Genomic DNA, 18,551 nt, shown 5'->3' with positions numbered 1-18,551 from the left:
ACGCTTCTAGCAGCACCTTCATGTAGCATCTCTGTTTTTCTTGCACTTCCTAAATAGAGTTTTACGTGCTCTCCTAACTCCGGTGACATCCTTATTATCTATAGGAGGGTAATTTGAGTCATCTTCAATAGATTTTCCCTACTTTGCAAACCTGAAAGTTGATCAGACTTACAATCATTACTCTTCATCCTGAGAAGGATATATATATTAGGAAGTACCTGACATTCTAGAGATTTTTGCAGTGTTGAGATAAGCATTGATTGTCTAAATATTGTGCAAGAGTCATTAGACTAAATATTTTCTCTCTCCTCTCGTCTTTTATATATCCATTATTGATTTATTATAATTTTAATGTCGTGTTACAATCGTGCCTCTGCTATGTCGTGACAGTATAGCGGTTCTCATATGATAATATATGATTTTAATCCAAGTCTTCAACAGTTATCAATTTCTGAAAATATTACATGCGACTTGCTCATCAGCAATTTAGACAATCAATCACATTGGTCATTTCATGGCAAATGTGGATTTTCTTGTGGGCAACTTACCTGCAGATTTTTATTGCAAACTGCACAATGATTTTGTGGAAAACATGTGCAAGAAATTTCACTTTAATTTTGCACAATTTTTCTATTTTTTGCAGTAAATTACTAAATTTCAAATAGTATTATAAAAACGCATAACAAATATGATTCACTTATAGTTATATGTACTGTTTTTTTTCGTTTAATTCCAAACTTCATTAAGAATAAACACAAGAAGGAACATCAGCACTAAAAAGGGGCAACAAGTCATGTGGATAGTCCTCCGCATAAACATTGTGTCTAAACATAAAAGTCTTCCGTGTAAGAGAGTCAAGAAGGTTAATGATTTATTTTTAGCATTAAGTAATATATTAAATAAGTGATATAAAATTATTAAAAAATTAAGTCAAATAAATTAAAATTAACATAAAACTTTCATGTTATATATTTTTCTAGAAAATGAGTGATACACTTTCGCTGTAAACTTTTTTTCCATATGCATTCGATTGATTGCTGTCATTCAGAATTTATTTTTATGTTGATTACAATTAAATCGAAATTTAACCGTTTGGTTCTATGTGACACAATGCTATATTGAATGTTAATGTAAAATTTCTTTATACTGACCATACCAATTACCATGCATATCTATTAATCTCATATTAATAATATGAATATTAATTAGAAAACAAGTATGTGACATTTTTATTTAGTATATTATACAGTTATATAAATAAAAATTATTTGTCCTCCAATGATAACTTAAGTGGTAGAGTTGGGGTGGGGGAGATCCAGGCTGCAATTTATCTTTCCGATTTATTAAAAAAATATTTTTTACAACTATGATATGAATGATAACAAGAAATCAAGAATGAAATGGGTTAATGGAGTCCTAAATGGTAAATAAAAGTATGCAACATTTGTTTCATTAAGGAGAAGTGTTTGGCAATCTTCAGGTATGCTATGCTCCCCTTCTTCATCTTCTCCCTCCACACCACATCAGTTGCACAATTCCAATTGTTCCGCAATTTCTGATGAATGAGTTATCAAATAGAGACCCCAGAAACTTAATTTGCTATTGTCATTGCTTTTCTACACTTGCGTATCAACTGTTTGATCAAAGTTCTCAACTAAAATTTGACACTAAAAGTAGAATTTCTTAATTACATACCCTCTTAACGAAGTTTATATATAATGTGAAACAGATATGGTTATTCCACCTCCAGTCAGGCCTCCCATGATTACAAAGTTTCTCAAACCTTATGTTCTGAGGATGCATTTCACAAATAAGAATGTGAGTGCCCAGGTGATCCATACTCCAACTGCAACTGTAGCCTCTTCTGCAAGCTCACAGGAAAAAGCCTTGAGATCAAGCTTAGAAACTAGTCGTGATGTCGCTGCTGCTGCAAAGATTGGGAAGGTGCTAGCGGAACGCCTTTTGTTCAAGGACATTCCTGCTGTTTCTGTTCACTTGAAGAGGGAGCAGAAGTATCATGGTAAGGTCAAAGCTGTTATTGATTCTCTCAGGGAAGCTGGTGTCAAGCTGCTTTGAATTGTGGTTGTGTGTGTTTACATGAGAGAGATCATCCTTGTTGAACCTTGTCCTCTTGGAAGGAAAGAAGATTCATGTTTTTTTGTATTATTTTCAGTAGAAAATAAGCATACTAATTAAAACGAGGTGCTCATTTTTATTTTTATGTTACCATCATTGCACTTGAACATACTTCACTCAAGATCCAACAACTTACTTTTAAACTCGTGAAAGCTAATCTGCTAAGAATCAAATACTGAATGAGTCAGCAAGATGAATCAAACCAAAAATATCCAGACACAGATGAAAGTCATGGCATTGCCAAAAGGCATATGATTGAATTCACTTGCCAATTATCATACAAAGACACCTTAAGAACAATTAAGATCTACAAGCGATGTACAAATTCTTTTGCTGAACAACCTTTTCCACTTCATTCAAAGAATTTTAAGAGGATCGTCAAGCGATGTACAAATTATCATACAATCCTCTTTGTATGTTCTTCCATTTGCATCTCTTCCTCATCAAGTGCATGCATCATGTCTTCAATTTCTGCAATACACCTTTAAGTTTCCAAAACATTGTGAGTTTTATAAAAGATATATTACTACTTCTTTAAAGACACAAAGAATCACACAATACACAACTTAGTCTTTGGCAGTCAATAAATCAGTATGAGATCTCACTTTATCCTCTAACTCAACTGCAGTTGCTTGTCTATCTGGCAGCTCATTCACTCTCTTATCAATTTTCTTCTCCATATAATATAAATTTCACTATCATTAACTATCAGATTTTACAAATAGCATGCTTGCTATTTGTAAAGAAAATAATGTAGTAGAAGAAAACAATCATGTTTTAACTTTATATATTTATGGTGTTTGATCAGTTTTGTTGATCAGGTTTGTGGAAAGCCTCAATGGAAGCATAAATAGAAGTTATTAACAGCCTAGAAAAAAGATATTGACAGCTATGCTCTTTCTAATATGACGTCTTTTATAGATTGACCTCATCCTTTAGCAGGTGGAGTAGCTTTGAATATTAACCTTGATAACCTTGATCAATGATCAGAAACAGTTAATTTCCGGGAGGATTGAATGTCCACTTTAATTTCAAAAGCTTTCTTCCCTCTCTACACTGTGAGATTTTCTCCTAGCTGTTAAACAATTTAAAAACTAGTCTAGATGTCTATGAACATTATTTAACAAACAAAATTCATCTACTAACATGATAATTTCAAATACCATGTGCAAGAGATTACTTGATACTAGTGACAGCATCCACTAAAGTGTGAAACTTCATTGTTTTTTTGGAAGTAATTTATAAAAGCTTATCTAGTACCTGTAGCTTTTGTATAACAGTAACAGAACCACTTTATTAGGAGCACTGTACATAAAGACATAGCCCCAAGGCTAAGAAACCATCAGAGGTCAACAAGAGCAAAGCCAGTATTGATGGAATAAATTGCATTTGCTTGCTAGTTGAGAGTTGAGACAAATAAATGCTCTGTATCCCTACATGGACAGGCATGAGGATAGTTGAAAAAAAGACATGGTGGTGGTACCAAACAAACCAAAACCCACCGGTCTGCATTAAATTCAACACTTACCAAGGTTCTTATTAAATCTGTTAAGAGGTGGTTGGTGGCAAGAAAACAAAAACTCTGCCACACACAATAGGAACCACAGTGATGATGAACCTTTCTCAACAACAACCAAGCTAAATACCCACGTTAATAATACTACTACTTAAGCAGAAACTTAGGAAGTTTTAAGTCACATCACATTTAAGTCCAGCTGGTAGGGTACAGGCTACAGCTGTTACGCATCAGGAACTTGGCTATGAAATAGTTGTTTGGAGAGAGTAAATGTTTCTCATTACTCATTTGCTCTCCGTTTCCATTCTCTTCCAGATTTCAGATGGATATATCCATTCTGAAACTAAAGCCAGATAATTGTTTGAAGAATGGTGCAAGGAATAACGCAAAACACACTCTTCTTCGGAAGAGAGGAAACTCTACAGGTTCAGTGCTCTTGAACGTTCTACTTCTACCCGCTAAAACCAGAAGTATGAAATCGGCCTGTTTTGCTGATCAAACCTCAGAGGAGAAGAAACCCGCTATAGTGTGTGAAGACCTAACTGGTAATGAATGAATATGTTTTGTTTATTTCAAAAATTTAAATATATTTATTAGTTTTTTAATAATTATAGATTGTGATTGTTGAATAATTAATTATGTTTGTTAGTGTTTCTATTTAGTGATTGAATAGGTTTATTAGTTTGAAAATTTGAATATGTTCATTAGTTGTTTTTGAATAGTTTTAGTGTTTTGAATATTTTGATTATTTGGTTTTGAATAATTTCGGTATGTGAAACAATATAAATAATCTAATTTTTAGAAATGATGTAGCAGAGACGGATCTAGAAATTTGAAGTTGTGAGAATAATATATACATATAAATTCAAAACAAAAAAATTAAGCTATACTATTAAAAATGAGAACATTTTTTACCAAAAAGGACACAAATGAATACATTTTTTTACCAAAATAGACCATAAAAATCACATACTACCATGAGAATATAGTACAAAATTTCTAGTAAAGTACAAAATTTATGTTCATATAAAGTTTTAAGTTCCCCAATTTATTTTATTTAAGATTGGTTTAAATGCACTTTTGAACCATCATGTTATAACTTTTTGCGATTGTCAACCCTTATCTTTTTTTTATACGAATGGGAACCCTATTCTTTCAAAACGCTGTACCGTTTACCCGTCCGTCCAAAGCCGTCAAAAACTTGATTTTACACGCTGATATGACATTTCACGTGAATATAAACTTGAGGGTTCAAAAGTGCATTTAAGCCTTTAAGATTATACAAATTAAAGCTATTAAAAGAGATTACCATTACCTATAATACGTGGATTTTTTAAAATGCTTAGACCTGAGAACCAACACCATTAGACTTAATTGTTAGTATCATATTTGGGTGGGAAAGTTTGGAAATTAATGGTCAATTTTGCCTATAAATACCCCACATTGACAATATATTCATTCATCCAACTATCCTACAGATCTCAATACATCTATAAAACTTTTCCACCTCCAAGCATGGTTCACCAACTTCCTGTTCAGCCTTACCTTGCAACGTTTGCTATGATAACCCATCTCCAGATTGTATGATTTTCAGCCTTACTATGTCATACTTATATCTTCCAACTTCTATTTTCATTTTCTCAGACCAATAAAATCCACAAGCACAAAATGATTATTTTGATAAGATAAAATATATTTTATCTTCAAGTGTTTTTTGGTTTCCATAGTATACAAGAATGTATCTTTAAATTTCAAATTGTTGCTTACATTAATACAGTTATACATTCATATTCCTGTGTTCTTTCAAGTAATTCTTTGTATTAATCAAATGTTTTAAGGACGGAAAAAAACATCAAGAAATTTTGGGTGAACTGTTTCAAAGTGGGCAGACTCATTGGATATGGGTTATCATATTTGAATAAACTAAGATGTACCTACAGCTAACTGATAAACGCATGTCTTAAGAAGTTTGAGTAGGTGGTAGATCTAAGTGTTGTTGTACGCAGAAATCACCTCCTCACAAGTGCCCATACATTAAAGTAACATGTTAAATGCCTAAAATTATCATGGAACAAGTTTATACATTTTGCCACATATGTTTGGTACACCACTTTCATCCCTTGACATAATATCCTTTTTTGTAAACCTTTTCAATGTGGGATTTTCCTGAGCTAGACCAGCTATTTCTTCTTAAAAGTGGTCATCTTGTGGGAGAAAACTGGATTCTGGAGGATCCACTGGGGAAACTACATCTTCTGAAGATTAACCTCAGTCTGCCTAGCCCTAGGTTTGAGGTAGGGTGGAAGGAATTCATGACTTTCTATGGTTTAACAGGCAAGAATTGGTGCGTCTTTGACATGGTCTCCCCGTCATATTTTCATGTAACATGATGCACAAAACAACGAGATAGCATATGCTGAACTGGTACCACCTTCAGCAGACTCCGCCACTTATGTAGTGGAAGAAGACAAGGTGCAGAGTGCCTTTAAAGCATTGGTTGTGTCAGACTCCGCAGCAGGGCCTTTACAAATGTCAGGTGTTCCATCTCCACTAACCGAAGACGTCAACTTTCTTCTGGACGAGCCTCTCTTCACCGGAGAGTCATCTGATGCGTTTCTTAATGCTCATGTTCCTGAACCTGTGCAACAGGATATACAGCCACCCGTTGTCTATGAGATGTCCCTAACCACACGACTCACTCCATATCGTGCATACGGGAGCCAATATGTAAGTCACCCCTATATCATTGTGTTTCGTTTTGAGTAGAGAAGTACCATTTTCACATATCAGATTCATGTTACAGGTATGTATAAGTTGTTTAAATTTGATTCCAGGTGTTGCTGAAGAATGTTGGGGAGTACGTCCGTCAGCAGGGACGTGAGCCATGGCGTATCAAAGGCCCAAATGGTAAAGAAATGAAAGTAAAAATATTCTTAACCAAACTGGGTAAGGGTTGGCGGAAGTTCTGCAAGGACAACGAGGTTCTTCACGATCAGAATATCTCGATGACCTTTTCAGATGGTGTGTCAAGGTTGATTGATTTCAAGATCCTGGACTAGACTGGTGCAATCTCCCTTGGCAGATGTTTTTAATGCTGCTAGATGTCGGCAGAGTGAAGGTGGAAAGGTTTTCTGTACGTGAAGTCTTAGACATTAAGGATTCTATTCATGGTTTGATGTTTTCTTATTTCCAACAAGGATGAAGTTGATTAAAGCTTCAATATGTATTTTCCTGCATTCAGTACGGTGTTTTTTTATGTTTTTTTAGCAAGTCTAACATGGTTATGCAAGTTGTCTTAATGTAACATTGTGGACTCTGATTAATATTAAAGGTTTGGTGTTTTATGTTAATTAAATTTGTTTACTATCCAATGGATATGTTATAGATTTTATATAATTGATGCCTATTTATTACTTTGCCCGCAACAAAAGTAATTATGAAAGCACTGTTGCATACTTCATTGTCGAACTGTTGTTTTTTTCCTATGAAACCAGACAAATTTTGTACTTCCAAACGGCAGCCAGTTTGCTTTGGTTATAATAAGGGAATGGGTTAATCCTCTACTTGGTCCCTGTGGTTGTGTGGCCGTCTGAAATTAGTCCCTCCCCGGAAAATCTAAAAATCTAAGTCCTCGCATTTGAAAAAATGTGTGTAGCAGGTCCTCGCCGGAGGGACTAATTTCCACACACTTTCCAAACCCGAGGACTTAGATTTTCAGATTTTCCGGGGAGGGACAAATTTCAGACGGCCACACAACCACAGGGACCAAGTAGAGGATTATCCCTTATAATAATATCACAAGTTTTATGTGTCCGGAGTTGTAGTGTACCATTTATTAGGTAACCATATAGTACATGTAAGAACATCTTGAGGAAACCTTCTTTATCAACAGTTAGTTCTAGCTATGAAGTGATTTTCATTGTGTACTACATCAACTTCTGTGGTAGTGTCTTATTCAAGTTCATCTACGTTCATGGATTCCCAAGGTGAGCTTAATTTGTACACTGGTAATGTGTAATTGTTATGGTAACGTAGAATCTGGGAATTGCTTTTATTTAAACACAGTATATGCAGGCTATATACTGAGTTGATTTTCAATTTTGCTTTTCTCAGATCTTTGTAAAGCAGCTAGAAGTAGTAGGAAGGAGAAGCTTATCCGGAAGAGAACAACTTATGCCATTTCTCAGAGCAGAGAAGATGAGAGGATTGGTAGAGGTAAATTTGTTGTGTATTTGCAATGCTCTTGGAATTCTCAACGAATTTCATATTAATCATTACAAGTAACTAAATCGGTTCACCAATTTCTTATACCATTCATTGGATGACAATTTATATGAAGAATAATTTCAAGTATTTCAGTTTCAAAGAGCAGGAAGTCACCTCCAAGTTCTATCTTATTTGATATCACCAACATCAATATTAGTGGGAATCTTGGAGGCTTTAGTCGTCCGAATGCAGGTACAACAATCAATAACCAATGTTCTACCACTAATGTCCCTCCCACAGGTATCCATAATAGCCAAATTTGGAAGACATTGTTATCTCAAATTCAAGGGTACATGAATATTGGTAAACAAGTTCATAATTTTTTTTGCAGCCGGGGAAACCTCAACTATTTGTTCAAGTCGTTCTTTGTTTTACATTTCTCCAGGTAGATCATTCTATCATACAATTACAAAAGTTGTATTGCATTTCAAGGTGTTTTGTAATGTTGTTTTATGGATAAATGTTGCAGATAGTGTGTCTCAAGGAAAAATTGAATCAGCTGCTATAAGGTTGAAGAGATCCCAATATATTAAAACTAAAGGATGCAGCAATGTTTTGAACAAAGGAAATTTCCCACGTGTTACTGCTGGCAAAGGTTTTTACTCTTGACTTGGCTGGATTTTAAGTTGGCCACATTTTATGCAATTGATTTTTATGCCACGTAAATTTTATTTTTGGGTAGGGAATAAGTCAGTGGGATCAAGACTTAAACAAGGTCATTCAGTTCGGAAGGAGAACAACAAATCATTTGGGATATCAAGTTTGGGAAACTATACTCAAGCAAGTTCATCCAATATAGAGGTGCCTGTCACATTTCCTATTTCAGGAAAATATATTTGTAGGCAGCTGATGAACGAGTTCAATGCAGAATGTGACCCTCAACTACATGTTTCTAATCTATATGAAGATGCTGAGCTGATAGGTATAAGATATAGTAGTTTGCGTTTTTTTGTTGGTCTTTTTTTTTTTAAATTCTAACATGCAAAATGATTTCCCATGCTTATCAGATGAAGTAGATCTTGGTGATGCGTCATATGTATGCTCTTACTGCAATGCCCTTATGTGGTTTGAAGAACGTATATGTAAAAACAATCGCAATGTAAGTCCTGAATTCACACGTTGTTGTATGAAAGGAAAGGTGGTGCTTCCACTTATCTCAAAACCACCACTACTTCTATATAATCTGTTACATGGAATAGATAACCGGTCTAAACATTTCAAGGAGAATATTAAAGCATATAATAGTATGTTTGCGTTTACGTCAATTGGTGGGAAGGTAGAATCAGCTGTGAACAATGGTGGGGGCCCTCCCCAATTTGTTTTGAGTGGTCAAAATTACCATAGAATTGGTACACTATTGCCACAAGATGCTGATACTCCAAAGTTTGCTCAACTATATATGTATGATACGCACAATGAAAATGACAATAGAATGAAGCATTTTGGGTAAGTTGTTTCATGCTATATTGATATGAATTTGTCCCCAACGTCTTTGTCACATAAATTTAACTTTGCTATTTTCAATGTGCAGTGGTGGAAGCACGGGTGAGAAGTTGGATATTTCTTTAGTTGATGACTTGAAGCAAATGATGGATAAGAACAATGTGTTAGCCAAATCATTTCGCAAAGTGCGAGATTATCTAAGGTTTGAGGAGTCTACATCATTGGCATTGCGACTTTTCAGAAAACAAGCTAAGGACCCCCGGACATATAATCTTCCTACTTCTGACGAGATTGCAGCTCTTATTGTTGGAGATTTGGATAATATTGAGGTCGGTAGGGATATTATTGTAAAAAAAAATGGTGTGTTGTCTAGAATTCATGAGACTCATACTTCATTTATTCCTTTACAATATCCTCTGATATTTCCTTATGGGGAAGATGGGTGGCAAGAAGAGATTCCTTTGTCTGGTATTGCAGCATCGACTAGCTCACGCCTTAAACCGCGCGTCACTTTGAGAGAATTTATTACTTTCAGAATACAAGAAAGGAAAAGTGAGCATGGTAATGTGTTATTTTCTAGAAGGCTTTTCCAAAAGTTTGTGGTTGATTGTTTTACTATGATAGAATCTCAAAGGCTATCTTATATTCGCAATAACCAAAAAATGATTCGAGCTGATTTTCTTAGTGGAATTGAAGAAGCCATGTCAAGGGGGGAAATGGACCCAAGTTCTATAGGTACCCGTATTGTGTTGCCTTCATCTTTTACTGGTGGGAAACGGTACATGTTTGATTGTTGTCAAGATGCTATGACTATATGCAAACGATATGGTTATCCTGATCTCTTCATCACTGTAACTTGCAATTCTGCTTGGAATGAAATAGATAGATTTGTTAGACCGCGGAACTTGCGCCCTGATGAAAGGCCAGATGTTTGTTGTCGAGTTTTTAAAATGAAGCTTGATCATTTAATAGCTACGTTGAAAAGTGGTATTATATTTGGTCCTTTGGATGCAGGTAAATAATGTCATTTTTTTGCAATGATTAGGTATGTTGTATTATTATAATACATGGTTTTTATGATAAAATCTCTATTACATGCAGGTATGTATGCCATTGAATTTCAGAAAAGAGGGTTGCCTCATGCACATATCTTGCTATGGCTTTCGAAGGATCACAAGTTAGTTAAGTTACAACTTCTGACATAGATAAATTCATCTCTGCTGAAATCTCTGACCCTAGATTATATCCTAATCTAAACAAAGGGGTTTCAACTTACATGTTGCATGGGCCGTGTGGTAGAGGTAATTACAAATCCCCTTGCATGGCTAATGGTAAATGCAGCAAATTTTTCCCAAAATTTTTTCAGGAAAGTACTATTATTGATGAAGATGGGTATCCAGTTTATAGGAGGAGGGACAATGGTGTCTTTGTTGAGAAAAAAGGTATTCGCATGGACAATAGTTACGTTGTTCCATATAATCCCCAACTTCTCATGTTGTATAATGGTCATATCAATGTAGAGTATTGCAACAAGTCTAATGCCATTAAATATTTATTGAAATATGTCAACAAAGGCCCCGATCGAGTAAATGTTGAGATATCTAATAAAAAGCAAGATGAATTAGAATCTGAAGTCAAGGATGAAATAAAGCAATACTACGACTGCAGGTATCTAACTCCTTGCGAGGCAGTTTGGAGGACATTGAAATATTACATTCATGTAAAGTGGCCTCCAGTTTTGAAAGTGACATTCCATCTCCCAAATAAACAAAATATTTGTTTTGGAGATAATGCTAATATCGAACGTGTTCTGGATAAAGCTATCGGAAGAGACACTATGTTCATGGCTTGGATGGCCGCGAACTCAAAATATGGCCAGGGTAAATCGTTAACATATGCAGAATTTCCGTCACATTTTGTATATGATGAAAAATCTCTGTCATGGCATCCAAGAAAACAAGGTCAATCAATTGGAAGACTTCAGTACATACCTCATGGGTGTGGCGAGCTATATTATCTTCGAATTTTGCTAACAATTCAGAAAGGTTGCACCAGTTGGGAAAGCATTCGTACTGTGGCAGATGTTTTGTATCCTTCCTTTCATGATGCATGTTTTGCATTAGGATTGTTGGCAGATGACCGTGAATTTATAGATGCAATAATTGAGTCTTCTGATTTGGCATCAGGTGCTTATTTTATATTTTGTATTAATTTGTGTAATGACATTCTTGGAGTTATTTATTGTAGTTAATATAAAATATTTCATCTTGCTGTAGGTAACCAGCTGAGGAAATTCTTTGTCATGTTGCTTACCACAAATACAATGAGCAATCCAAGTTTTGTATGGGAGAAGGCCTGGAAGATTTTATCAGATGGTATTATCTATGATACGCGGCATAAGCTAGGCATACCAGGTGATTGTAGCAAACAAATATTTTCTCTTTGGTTTCAAATTGTTATATGAATAGGATCATGTACGTTCTTAACTAAGTAATATACTGTAAAAAAATGCCTAAGTACAAATGGTAGTAACGTTTAGATTACTATTATCCCTATAAATTAACCTTCAACATGTATAAAGTTTATTGGAAGACAAATTGAATATACGGGTTCGTTAGTCTAAATATATGTTTCATTATATTTCGAAGACAATAGTAAATCGGGATTAATTTATAATGCATGTTGATCCACAAAATTATGTTTAAACATTACATCACATTAACTAAGTACTTTTAATGTATGCTCAGATCTTCAGATAACCGATGAGGAATTGAAAAATCTATGTTTAATAGATCTGGAGAAACTTTTGCATAGGAATGGGAGGTCTTTAAAAGAATTTTCGTCCTTACCTTATCCGTGTAGTCTTGATGACTGTCAATTTGAGAACAAATTTGTTGCTGATGAATTGAATTATGACAAAGTTGAGATGGAAGATTTGCATCAATCATTTATACAGTCCTTGACTTATGAGCAACATGATATATACAAATCAATTATGAGGGCAGTACTAGGTAAAACTGATGGTTTTTTTTTCCTATATGGATTTGGAGGTACTGGAAAAACTTTCTTGTGGAATACTTTGTCTGCTGCCGTTAGAGTTAAAGGCATGATTGTATTAAATGTTGCATCAAGTGGTATCGCATCGTTACTTCTACCTGGGGGAAGGACTGCACACTCAAGATTTTCTATTCCAATCTCTATAAAAGAGACTTCAACTTGCAATGTTCCTCTAGGCTCTTTGAAAGCTAAGTTGTTAGAAAAATCAAGTTTAATAATATGGGACGAAGCACCTATGCTGAACCGATTCTGTTTTGAAGCATTGGATCGAACCTTAAATGACATCATGAAATCACACACAAATTTTCAAAGTGACATGCCATTTGGTGGTAAGGTTGTTGTATTGGGTGGAGATTTTAGACAAATTCTACCGGTTATTCAGAAAGTTAGTCGAAGTGATATTGTTGATGCTGCCATTAATTCATCATACATGTGGAAGCAGTATCATGTGTTAAAACTCACAAAAAATATGAGGCTCCAATGTTCCAACTCTCCTCATGAAAACAATGAGATTAAAAACTTCGCTGATTGGCTCTTGGACATTGGTGATGGAAATTTGAATAGAACTGATGATGGAGATTCTACTATTCAGATTCTTGATGATCTTCTGATACTTGATTCAATCAATCCAATTCAAAGTCTAATGGATTTTGCTTACCCTTCTTTGCTACAGAATTTGAATCAAAATAATTACAATTTTTTTGAAGAAAAGGCTATTTTGGCTCCTACTTTAGAAAGTGTTGAAGTTATCAACAATGAAATGCTCTGTCAAATCCCAGGGGAGGGAAAAGAATATTTGAGTTGTGATTCTACTTGCAGGGCAGATGAAGACTCTGAGGTTGAAGCTGAATGGTTCACAACTGAGTTCTTAAACAATATTAAATGTTCAGGAATACCAAATCACAAGCTGGTTTTGAAAATAGGTGTCCCAATTATGTTATTGCGTAATATTGACCAAGCTGGTGGACTATGTAACGGGACAAGGATGATTGTCAAAGACTTGAGAAAAAATGTAATTGTTGCCAATGTTGTGTCTGGAAAAAAGCTAGGTGATAAAGTACTGATATCTAGAATGGATTTAGTCCTACTGATTCTGGGTTGCCTTTTAAATTTGTCCAAAGACAATTCCCAGTATCATTATGCTTTGCTATGACAATTAATAAGAGTCAAGGCCAAACACTTTCTCATGTTGGATTATATTTGCCTAAACCAGTGTTTACTCATGGGCAGTTATATGTGGCTCTTTCAAGGGTCAAGTCAAGGAAAGGATTAAAGATATTGATTTTAGATGAAGATGGATCAATATCTAGGTTGACAAGGAATGTAGTATACAAAGAGGTTTTGATAAACTTTAGTCAAAGTTAGTCTGGACTTTTTGGTAAGTCATTTTTAATTATTTATGTCTACCTCATTATATGCAAAATTATAGTGTACTGTAATAATGCAAAAAATTATTTAATTTTTATTTGCTTTATTTGTGGCAGGTTAATGCTTGGATTTCAATCTTTTCCTGTGCTTCAATTACAAATACAAGTTAGCAAAAGTTCTATTTATAATATGCAATTGTAACATTTTCGAACTGTAATTCAGTTAAACAAATAGTAACTATTTGTTTTAATCTTAGGCCACCAGTGTAATGGTTCTGTATGTTCACATCCCAATTTATATACGTTTTCATATAATAAATATTGGTTAATCAAATTACTTTAATACTAGAGTTCAGACATTTTTAATATAAGTGTGGTATGTCAAAATGGTACACAACATCATCAAACTTTTGGTACATATACCTGAATAAGTGTCTTACAAATTTTAAGCCCTTTATGTTCCAAATTATAGGATATGGAAAATTTATCACATAAATTTGCCGTTGATTATGCTCATGATCTTGGCTGCCAGTGGAAGTTGGTTGATCCTTTTGGAAAATTACACTTAGTCTCATACGAATGTAATTCTGAGCAAACATATTTGTTTCAAGGTTTGCTGGAGATTCGAAAGTTTTATTCGTTGCAAGGGATGAACTGGTTTCTTCTCCAATTCCAGGGAATTTTCAATTTCGATCTGTTTATATACACAGAAAATTTCGACGAAGTTTGTTACCTTAATCGGTCTTCACCGCCAATTATGAATCCATCAAGTAATTCACAAATTTCATCCCAGGGTCAATGCTCAACGATGCCCAAAGATGTGACAGAGGAATGGATATTTTATCCATGTTTCTTCACTTCAAGACTTTCCCCAAATCAAGTTTCTTCGAGTCAACTGGTACTGAGTAGCCCTTATATATGGTTTTCTGTTTAATATCTTTATTTATTGAACCTAGATTTTTATGAATGCAAAACTTGCCTGGACATGTGTATAAGTACCTGCTTCAAGGAGAGCTATGCAACTGGACTTTGAGGGGACCTACTGGCAAGGAAGTTGAGTGTAGAATTCTTGGTGTTCCACATCGGAATTATGCTAGGTTTGGGAAGGGTTGGAGAGCTTTCTGCACCACACATGAATTGAAGAAAGGAGATATGCTGACATTTTTCTTTACAAGTGAAAAATTTGGTTTTGTTGATGTATTAATTCACTCTGATACATGCAACCTTGATGGCATTTAAAACACTGTGAAGAATTTGCAGAGGGTATGTCTGATTCCATATAATGTGTAAACAGTACATTATTGCATTATTTATGGGTCCAAGTATCCTTTTTTTGTGTGAAATTGTTGCCCTTTAAAATTTTCAATGCTAATTATCCGTGCAAAGCACGGGTTAACATACTAGTTTTTTTACCAAAAGAGACCATAAAAATCACATGCTACCATGAGAATATAGTTAAAACCAATGTTCTGAAAACCGGACCGGACCGGCCGGTCCAACCGGTTCGACCGGACACAGTATCGGTCCGGAACACACAAAAAACCGGCTATACAGAGGACCGGCGTTGAACCGGACAAACCGGAATTGAACCGGACAAACCGGTCAAAACCGCGGGTCACCCGGTTATTTCCGGTTCTGTCTTAACCACCAAAACGACATCGTTTTGGGGGAAAATTTTCAGAACCCTTGTCTGGTTCGAAGGGACAGAACGACATTGTTTCCAGGTTTGTTCTGAAACAAAGCTAAATCTACAAACGGTGAACCCTTGTCTGGTTCGCCGACCTTCACCCTCCCTGCGACGGCGTTGTCCTCTGTGGTGGCGTCTTCCGGCGAGCACAAGGGTTTCTGGCGCGGAAGGGACAGGGCAGAATTGAAGGTTGTGGGCTTGTGTGAGGTTGATTTAGGTGCTTTGGCTGGTTGTTGATGGGTGAGTTGCTGTGTTTGTGCGTGTTTTTTGGCTGGTTGCAGGTGGGTGTTTTATTTCTTGTTTATGTTGTCTGGATTACTGGTTTTGGGTCTTGCAGGTGGGGCTTTGAAAAATATATGCTAATAATGGGATTGGGTGCTGTTGTTTAGTTGAGGAGGGGGGACGAACGTGGCCTTATCATAAGTGATGATGGAGTTTTACAATGAGAGTAGTGTTGTTGTGATGATGGAAGTTTTTAATTTAGATTGTGATATGTTGATTATCTTTTCTTCTGTAAAAGGGGGTTGCAAAGATGTCACAATTGAAGGGTATCTGATTATGTTGGTTAATTTGTATTTGGAACTATTTGGCTTCTCAAGTTTAAAGTTTTTATTTCAGTTTTGCTTTGAAAAGAAAATGTAATGTAATTAGGAGGTGAATAAGTGAGAAAAATTATCACTCTTAATTGGTAGTATTTAACAGAGATTATTTTTTATTTAAAAAAGTCATCACTCTTAATTGTTATTACTATAAAGATGTCATAATTATCTATATATTTTTTTAGGCTTAAATATGTTGGAGGTCCCTCTAAAATATGGGTCATTTTGTTAAGGCCCCTACAAAAAAATTTGGGTGGAATAAGCCCCTAATGTGAAAATAATATATAGTGATAAGCCCCTGCCGTGAGGTTCCGTTTAATTTCTGATGATTCTGCAAACGGCGCTGACTTAGATTCTATTTTGTGAAAATTATTCAGTTAAAGAGGGTGTCGTGTAAGTAAATTATGGTTGAAAAAAATAAAAACCCAAAGTAAAAAACCCAAGTAAAATCCTCAAACGTATTTGGGTTTTTTACTTTGGGTTTTTTTTTTTTTTTTTTTTTCAACCCTCATTTACTTACGTGCACCCTTTTTAATTGAATAATTTTCACAAAATATAATCCACGTCAGCGTCGTTTGCAGAATCATCATAAATTAAACGGAACCACAAGGCAGGGGCTTATCAATATATATTATTTTCACATTAGGGGCTTGTTCCACCCAAAACATTTTGTAGGGGCCTTAACCAAATAACCCCTATTTTAGAGGGACCTCCAACATATTTAAACCATTTTTTTATATGTATATAAAATTATATTATTTAATTTGATACGGTTCAACCCCGGTTCAACCTCGGTTCAACCTTTAAACCTTAAATCAGTACCTCAACCGATTCAATGACCAGTCCGGTTTTCAGAACATTGGTTAAAACTTTAGCATTTTGCAATTAAAAACATGATTTAATTCACGGTTTTTTTTACATAAAGATGTTTTGCTTCATTTGTTTTATGTGAGAAATTTAGTTTTATTTAGTGTTGAAATTAAAAAAAGCTTTTTAATGGGGAAGAAGATTTTTGTTCCAAGTTTTTGTTATTTTCAAATGTTATGATAATCATTGACAAGGTCACGAATTTTTTTATATTGCACTATACTATGGTTGGACATTCTTATGTTTTGTTAGTTAGGGTGTGAGTTTTGTAGTTTTTATGGTAGACGTGTTTTCTTTTGAAAAAAAAAATGTGCGACATGTTTATAACAGATGAAATTTTTTATAGTATATTTTTGTCATTTGGGGTATGCTCCTTTCAAGTCGGTATTTATGGCACGCACCAGGTTCTGAACAACAACAGAGCAGTTAAATGCATAGAACCGAATTCACTTATATAACTTGTGTTTGCGCAAAGAAAAGTACTATGTTTTAACTAAAGAAAAATGTTTGTAATAATGATTTGATTTGTAAAATATCACTTCAGAACTAATAACCATTAGTTATTGTGAGGTTCCTTGGTGGTTGGATTTTAAAATTAGGTCCACATATTCAATGAGGCAATTATTTCCCACAAGTTGAAGGTATTTCGAAAATTGTTATGTCTGAATCTTTGTAGGTGTAGTCATTTATACACCATATTACACTATTTATTATCTCCATTTACTCATTGTGTCACAACCTAAAAATACAAACTTTTATCTATATAATCCATTTTTTCAAGCACAATTCGGGATATATTTTGTTACGTATCGTTTTGCCTTTTTGGCCCTTGATCCTTCCAAATCTGTATTTCTGGTACCAACCTATGCTGAACCACATCTGAGTAATTAAATGCAACCAGCCGTGAGTCCGTATAAAACTTGTGTTTGCTCAGTTACAAGAAAGGGTTAACTTAACAAATATTTTTGTAATCATGATAAAAGTTGGCAAATATGACTTCAGTTTTAGTAACCAGTATTTATGATCAAATTCTTTGGTAGTTGTATATCCAAGCTATTTCCACACAAATTTAATGCTGAAATTATGTCCCACTTGATATTTATTGAATTGTTTTTTTTTTTTTTTTGAAAGAATTGAATTGTTAAGTCTATACCAATGTAGGTGTAGTCATTTATGCACGTAGAAATCTATACAAATTTTTCATTCATTCATTGTGTCACAACTTTAAATTATAAACTTTCATTGATATACAATATTTTATACAACCTATTTATTTTTTTTAAGATTATATAAATGAAAGCAATTAATAAAGTACCATTACCTATAAAACGTGCCTTTTTTAGAAATGTTTTCATTTCAAAACAAATCACCATTATCATTTATTCTTATAATCATAATTGCGTGGGAAAGTTGTGAAATTAAGTGTCCAGTTTCCCAATAAATACCACACATTGGCAAACACTTCATTCATCCAACTATCCTACAAATCCCCATAGAATTCTGGAACTCTCTCAAGCTGCAAACATGGTTCACCAAATGCCTTTTGATGGTTACCTTTCAACATTTGCTATCATAACCCATGTGGAGATTGTATGATTTTCAACCTTACTATG

General features: G+C 34.6%; 3 protein-coding genes and 1 pseudogene across 6 annotated transcripts; all 4 read left to right on the top strand.

The window, feature by feature from the left end:
- Positions 1 to 1,337: 1,337 nt before the first annotated feature.
- LOC130742860 (uncharacterized) lies at positions 1,338 to 2,279 on the top strand. The gene is made up of 2 exons (XM_057594954.1): positions 1,338 to 1,480; positions 1,730 to 2,279. Exon 2 carries the CDS (start codon positions 1,732 to 1,734, stop codon positions 2,074 to 2,076), a length of 345 nt encoding a protein of 114 aa, XP_057450937.1. The 5' UTR covers positions 1,338 to 1,480; positions 1,730 to 1,731; the 3' UTR covers positions 2,077 to 2,279.
- A 1,629-nt stretch (positions 2,280 to 3,908) lies between these two features.
- On the top strand, positions 3,909 to 6,998 carry LOC130746684 (uncharacterized). Of its 2 annotated transcripts, XR_009022171.1 has the most exons (3): positions 3,909 to 4,197; positions 5,828 to 6,379; positions 6,487 to 6,998. XR_009022171.1 is itself a non-coding variant. In XM_057599382.1 (2 exons), exons 1-2 carry the CDS (start codon positions 6,182 to 6,184, stop codon positions 6,709 to 6,711), a joined length of 423 nt encoding a protein of 140 aa, XP_057455365.1. In that variant the 5' UTR covers positions 4,237 to 6,181; the 3' UTR covers positions 6,712 to 6,998. The 2 variants fall into 2 exon arrangements, 1 of the variants encoding a protein (XP_057455365.1); XM_057599382.1 differs by lacking the exon at positions 3,909 to 4,197 and having other exon boundaries at positions 4,237 to 6,379.
- A 477-nt stretch (positions 6,999 to 7,475) lies between these two features.
- LOC130746681 (uncharacterized) lies at positions 7,476 to 10,595 on the top strand. Of its 3 annotated transcripts, none has more exons than XM_057599376.1 (8): positions 7,476 to 7,867; positions 8,012 to 8,158; positions 8,250 to 8,303; positions 8,388 to 8,513; positions 8,601 to 8,840; positions 8,926 to 9,364; positions 9,450 to 10,375; positions 10,463 to 10,595. In XM_057599376.1, exons 5-8 carry the CDS (start codon positions 8,768 to 8,770, stop codon positions 10,564 to 10,566), a joined length of 1,542 nt encoding a protein of 513 aa, XP_057455359.1. In that variant the 5' UTR covers positions 7,476 to 7,867; positions 8,012 to 8,158; positions 8,250 to 8,303; positions 8,388 to 8,513; positions 8,601 to 8,767; the 3' UTR covers positions 10,567 to 10,595. The 3 variants fall into 3 exon arrangements, with proteins under 3 accessions (XP_057455359.1, XP_057455361.1, XP_057455358.1); XM_057599378.1 differs by having other exon boundaries at positions 7,476 to 8,158; positions 8,601 to 8,719; positions 8,787 to 8,840; XM_057599375.1 differs by having other exon boundaries at positions 7,476 to 8,158.
- A 42-nt stretch (positions 10,596 to 10,637) lies between these two features.
- Positions 10,638 to 16,166, top strand: LOC130746677 (uncharacterized; annotated as a pseudogene).
- Positions 16,167 to 18,551: the final 2,385 nt, after the last annotated feature.

Source organism: Lotus japonicus, chromosome 3, assembly GCF_012489685.1.
Source record: "Lotus japonicus ecotype B-129 chromosome 3, LjGifu_v1.2".
NCBI lineage: Eukaryota > Viridiplantae > Streptophyta > Magnoliopsida > Fabales > Fabaceae > Lotus > Lotus japonicus.
Note: the sequence above shows the minus strand (reverse complement) of the source record. Positions and strands in the feature narration are given on the sequence as shown.

What these genes read in the sequence shown, in the direction of transcription:
- LOC130742860 (XM_057594954.1), top strand. Translation starts at nt 1,732, where the DNA reads ATGGTTATTCCACCTCCAGTCAGGCCTCCCATGATTACAAAGTTTCTC.
- LOC130746684 (XM_057599382.1), top strand. Translation starts at nt 6,182, where the DNA reads ATGTCAGGTGTTCCATCTCCACTAACCGAAGACGTCAACTTTCTTCTG. An exon ending in GTGCATACGGGAGCCAATAT is followed by an intron (nt 6,380 to 6,486) that starts GTAAGTCACCCC and finishes ATTTGATTCCAG; the next exon opens with GTGTTGCTGAAGAATGTTGG.
- LOC130746681 (XM_057599376.1), top strand. Translation starts at nt 8,768, where the DNA reads ATGAACGAGTTCAATGCAGAATGTGACCCTCAACTACATGTTTCTAAT. An exon ending in TGAAGATGCTGAGCTGATAG is followed by an intron (nt 8,841 to 8,925) that starts GTATAAGATATA and finishes CATGCTTATCAG; the next exon opens with ATGAAGTAGATCTTGGTGAT. An exon ending in AATAGAATGAAGCATTTTGG is followed by an intron (nt 9,365 to 9,449) that starts GTAAGTTGTTTC and finishes TTCAATGTGCAG; the next exon opens with TGGTGGAAGCACGGGTGAGA.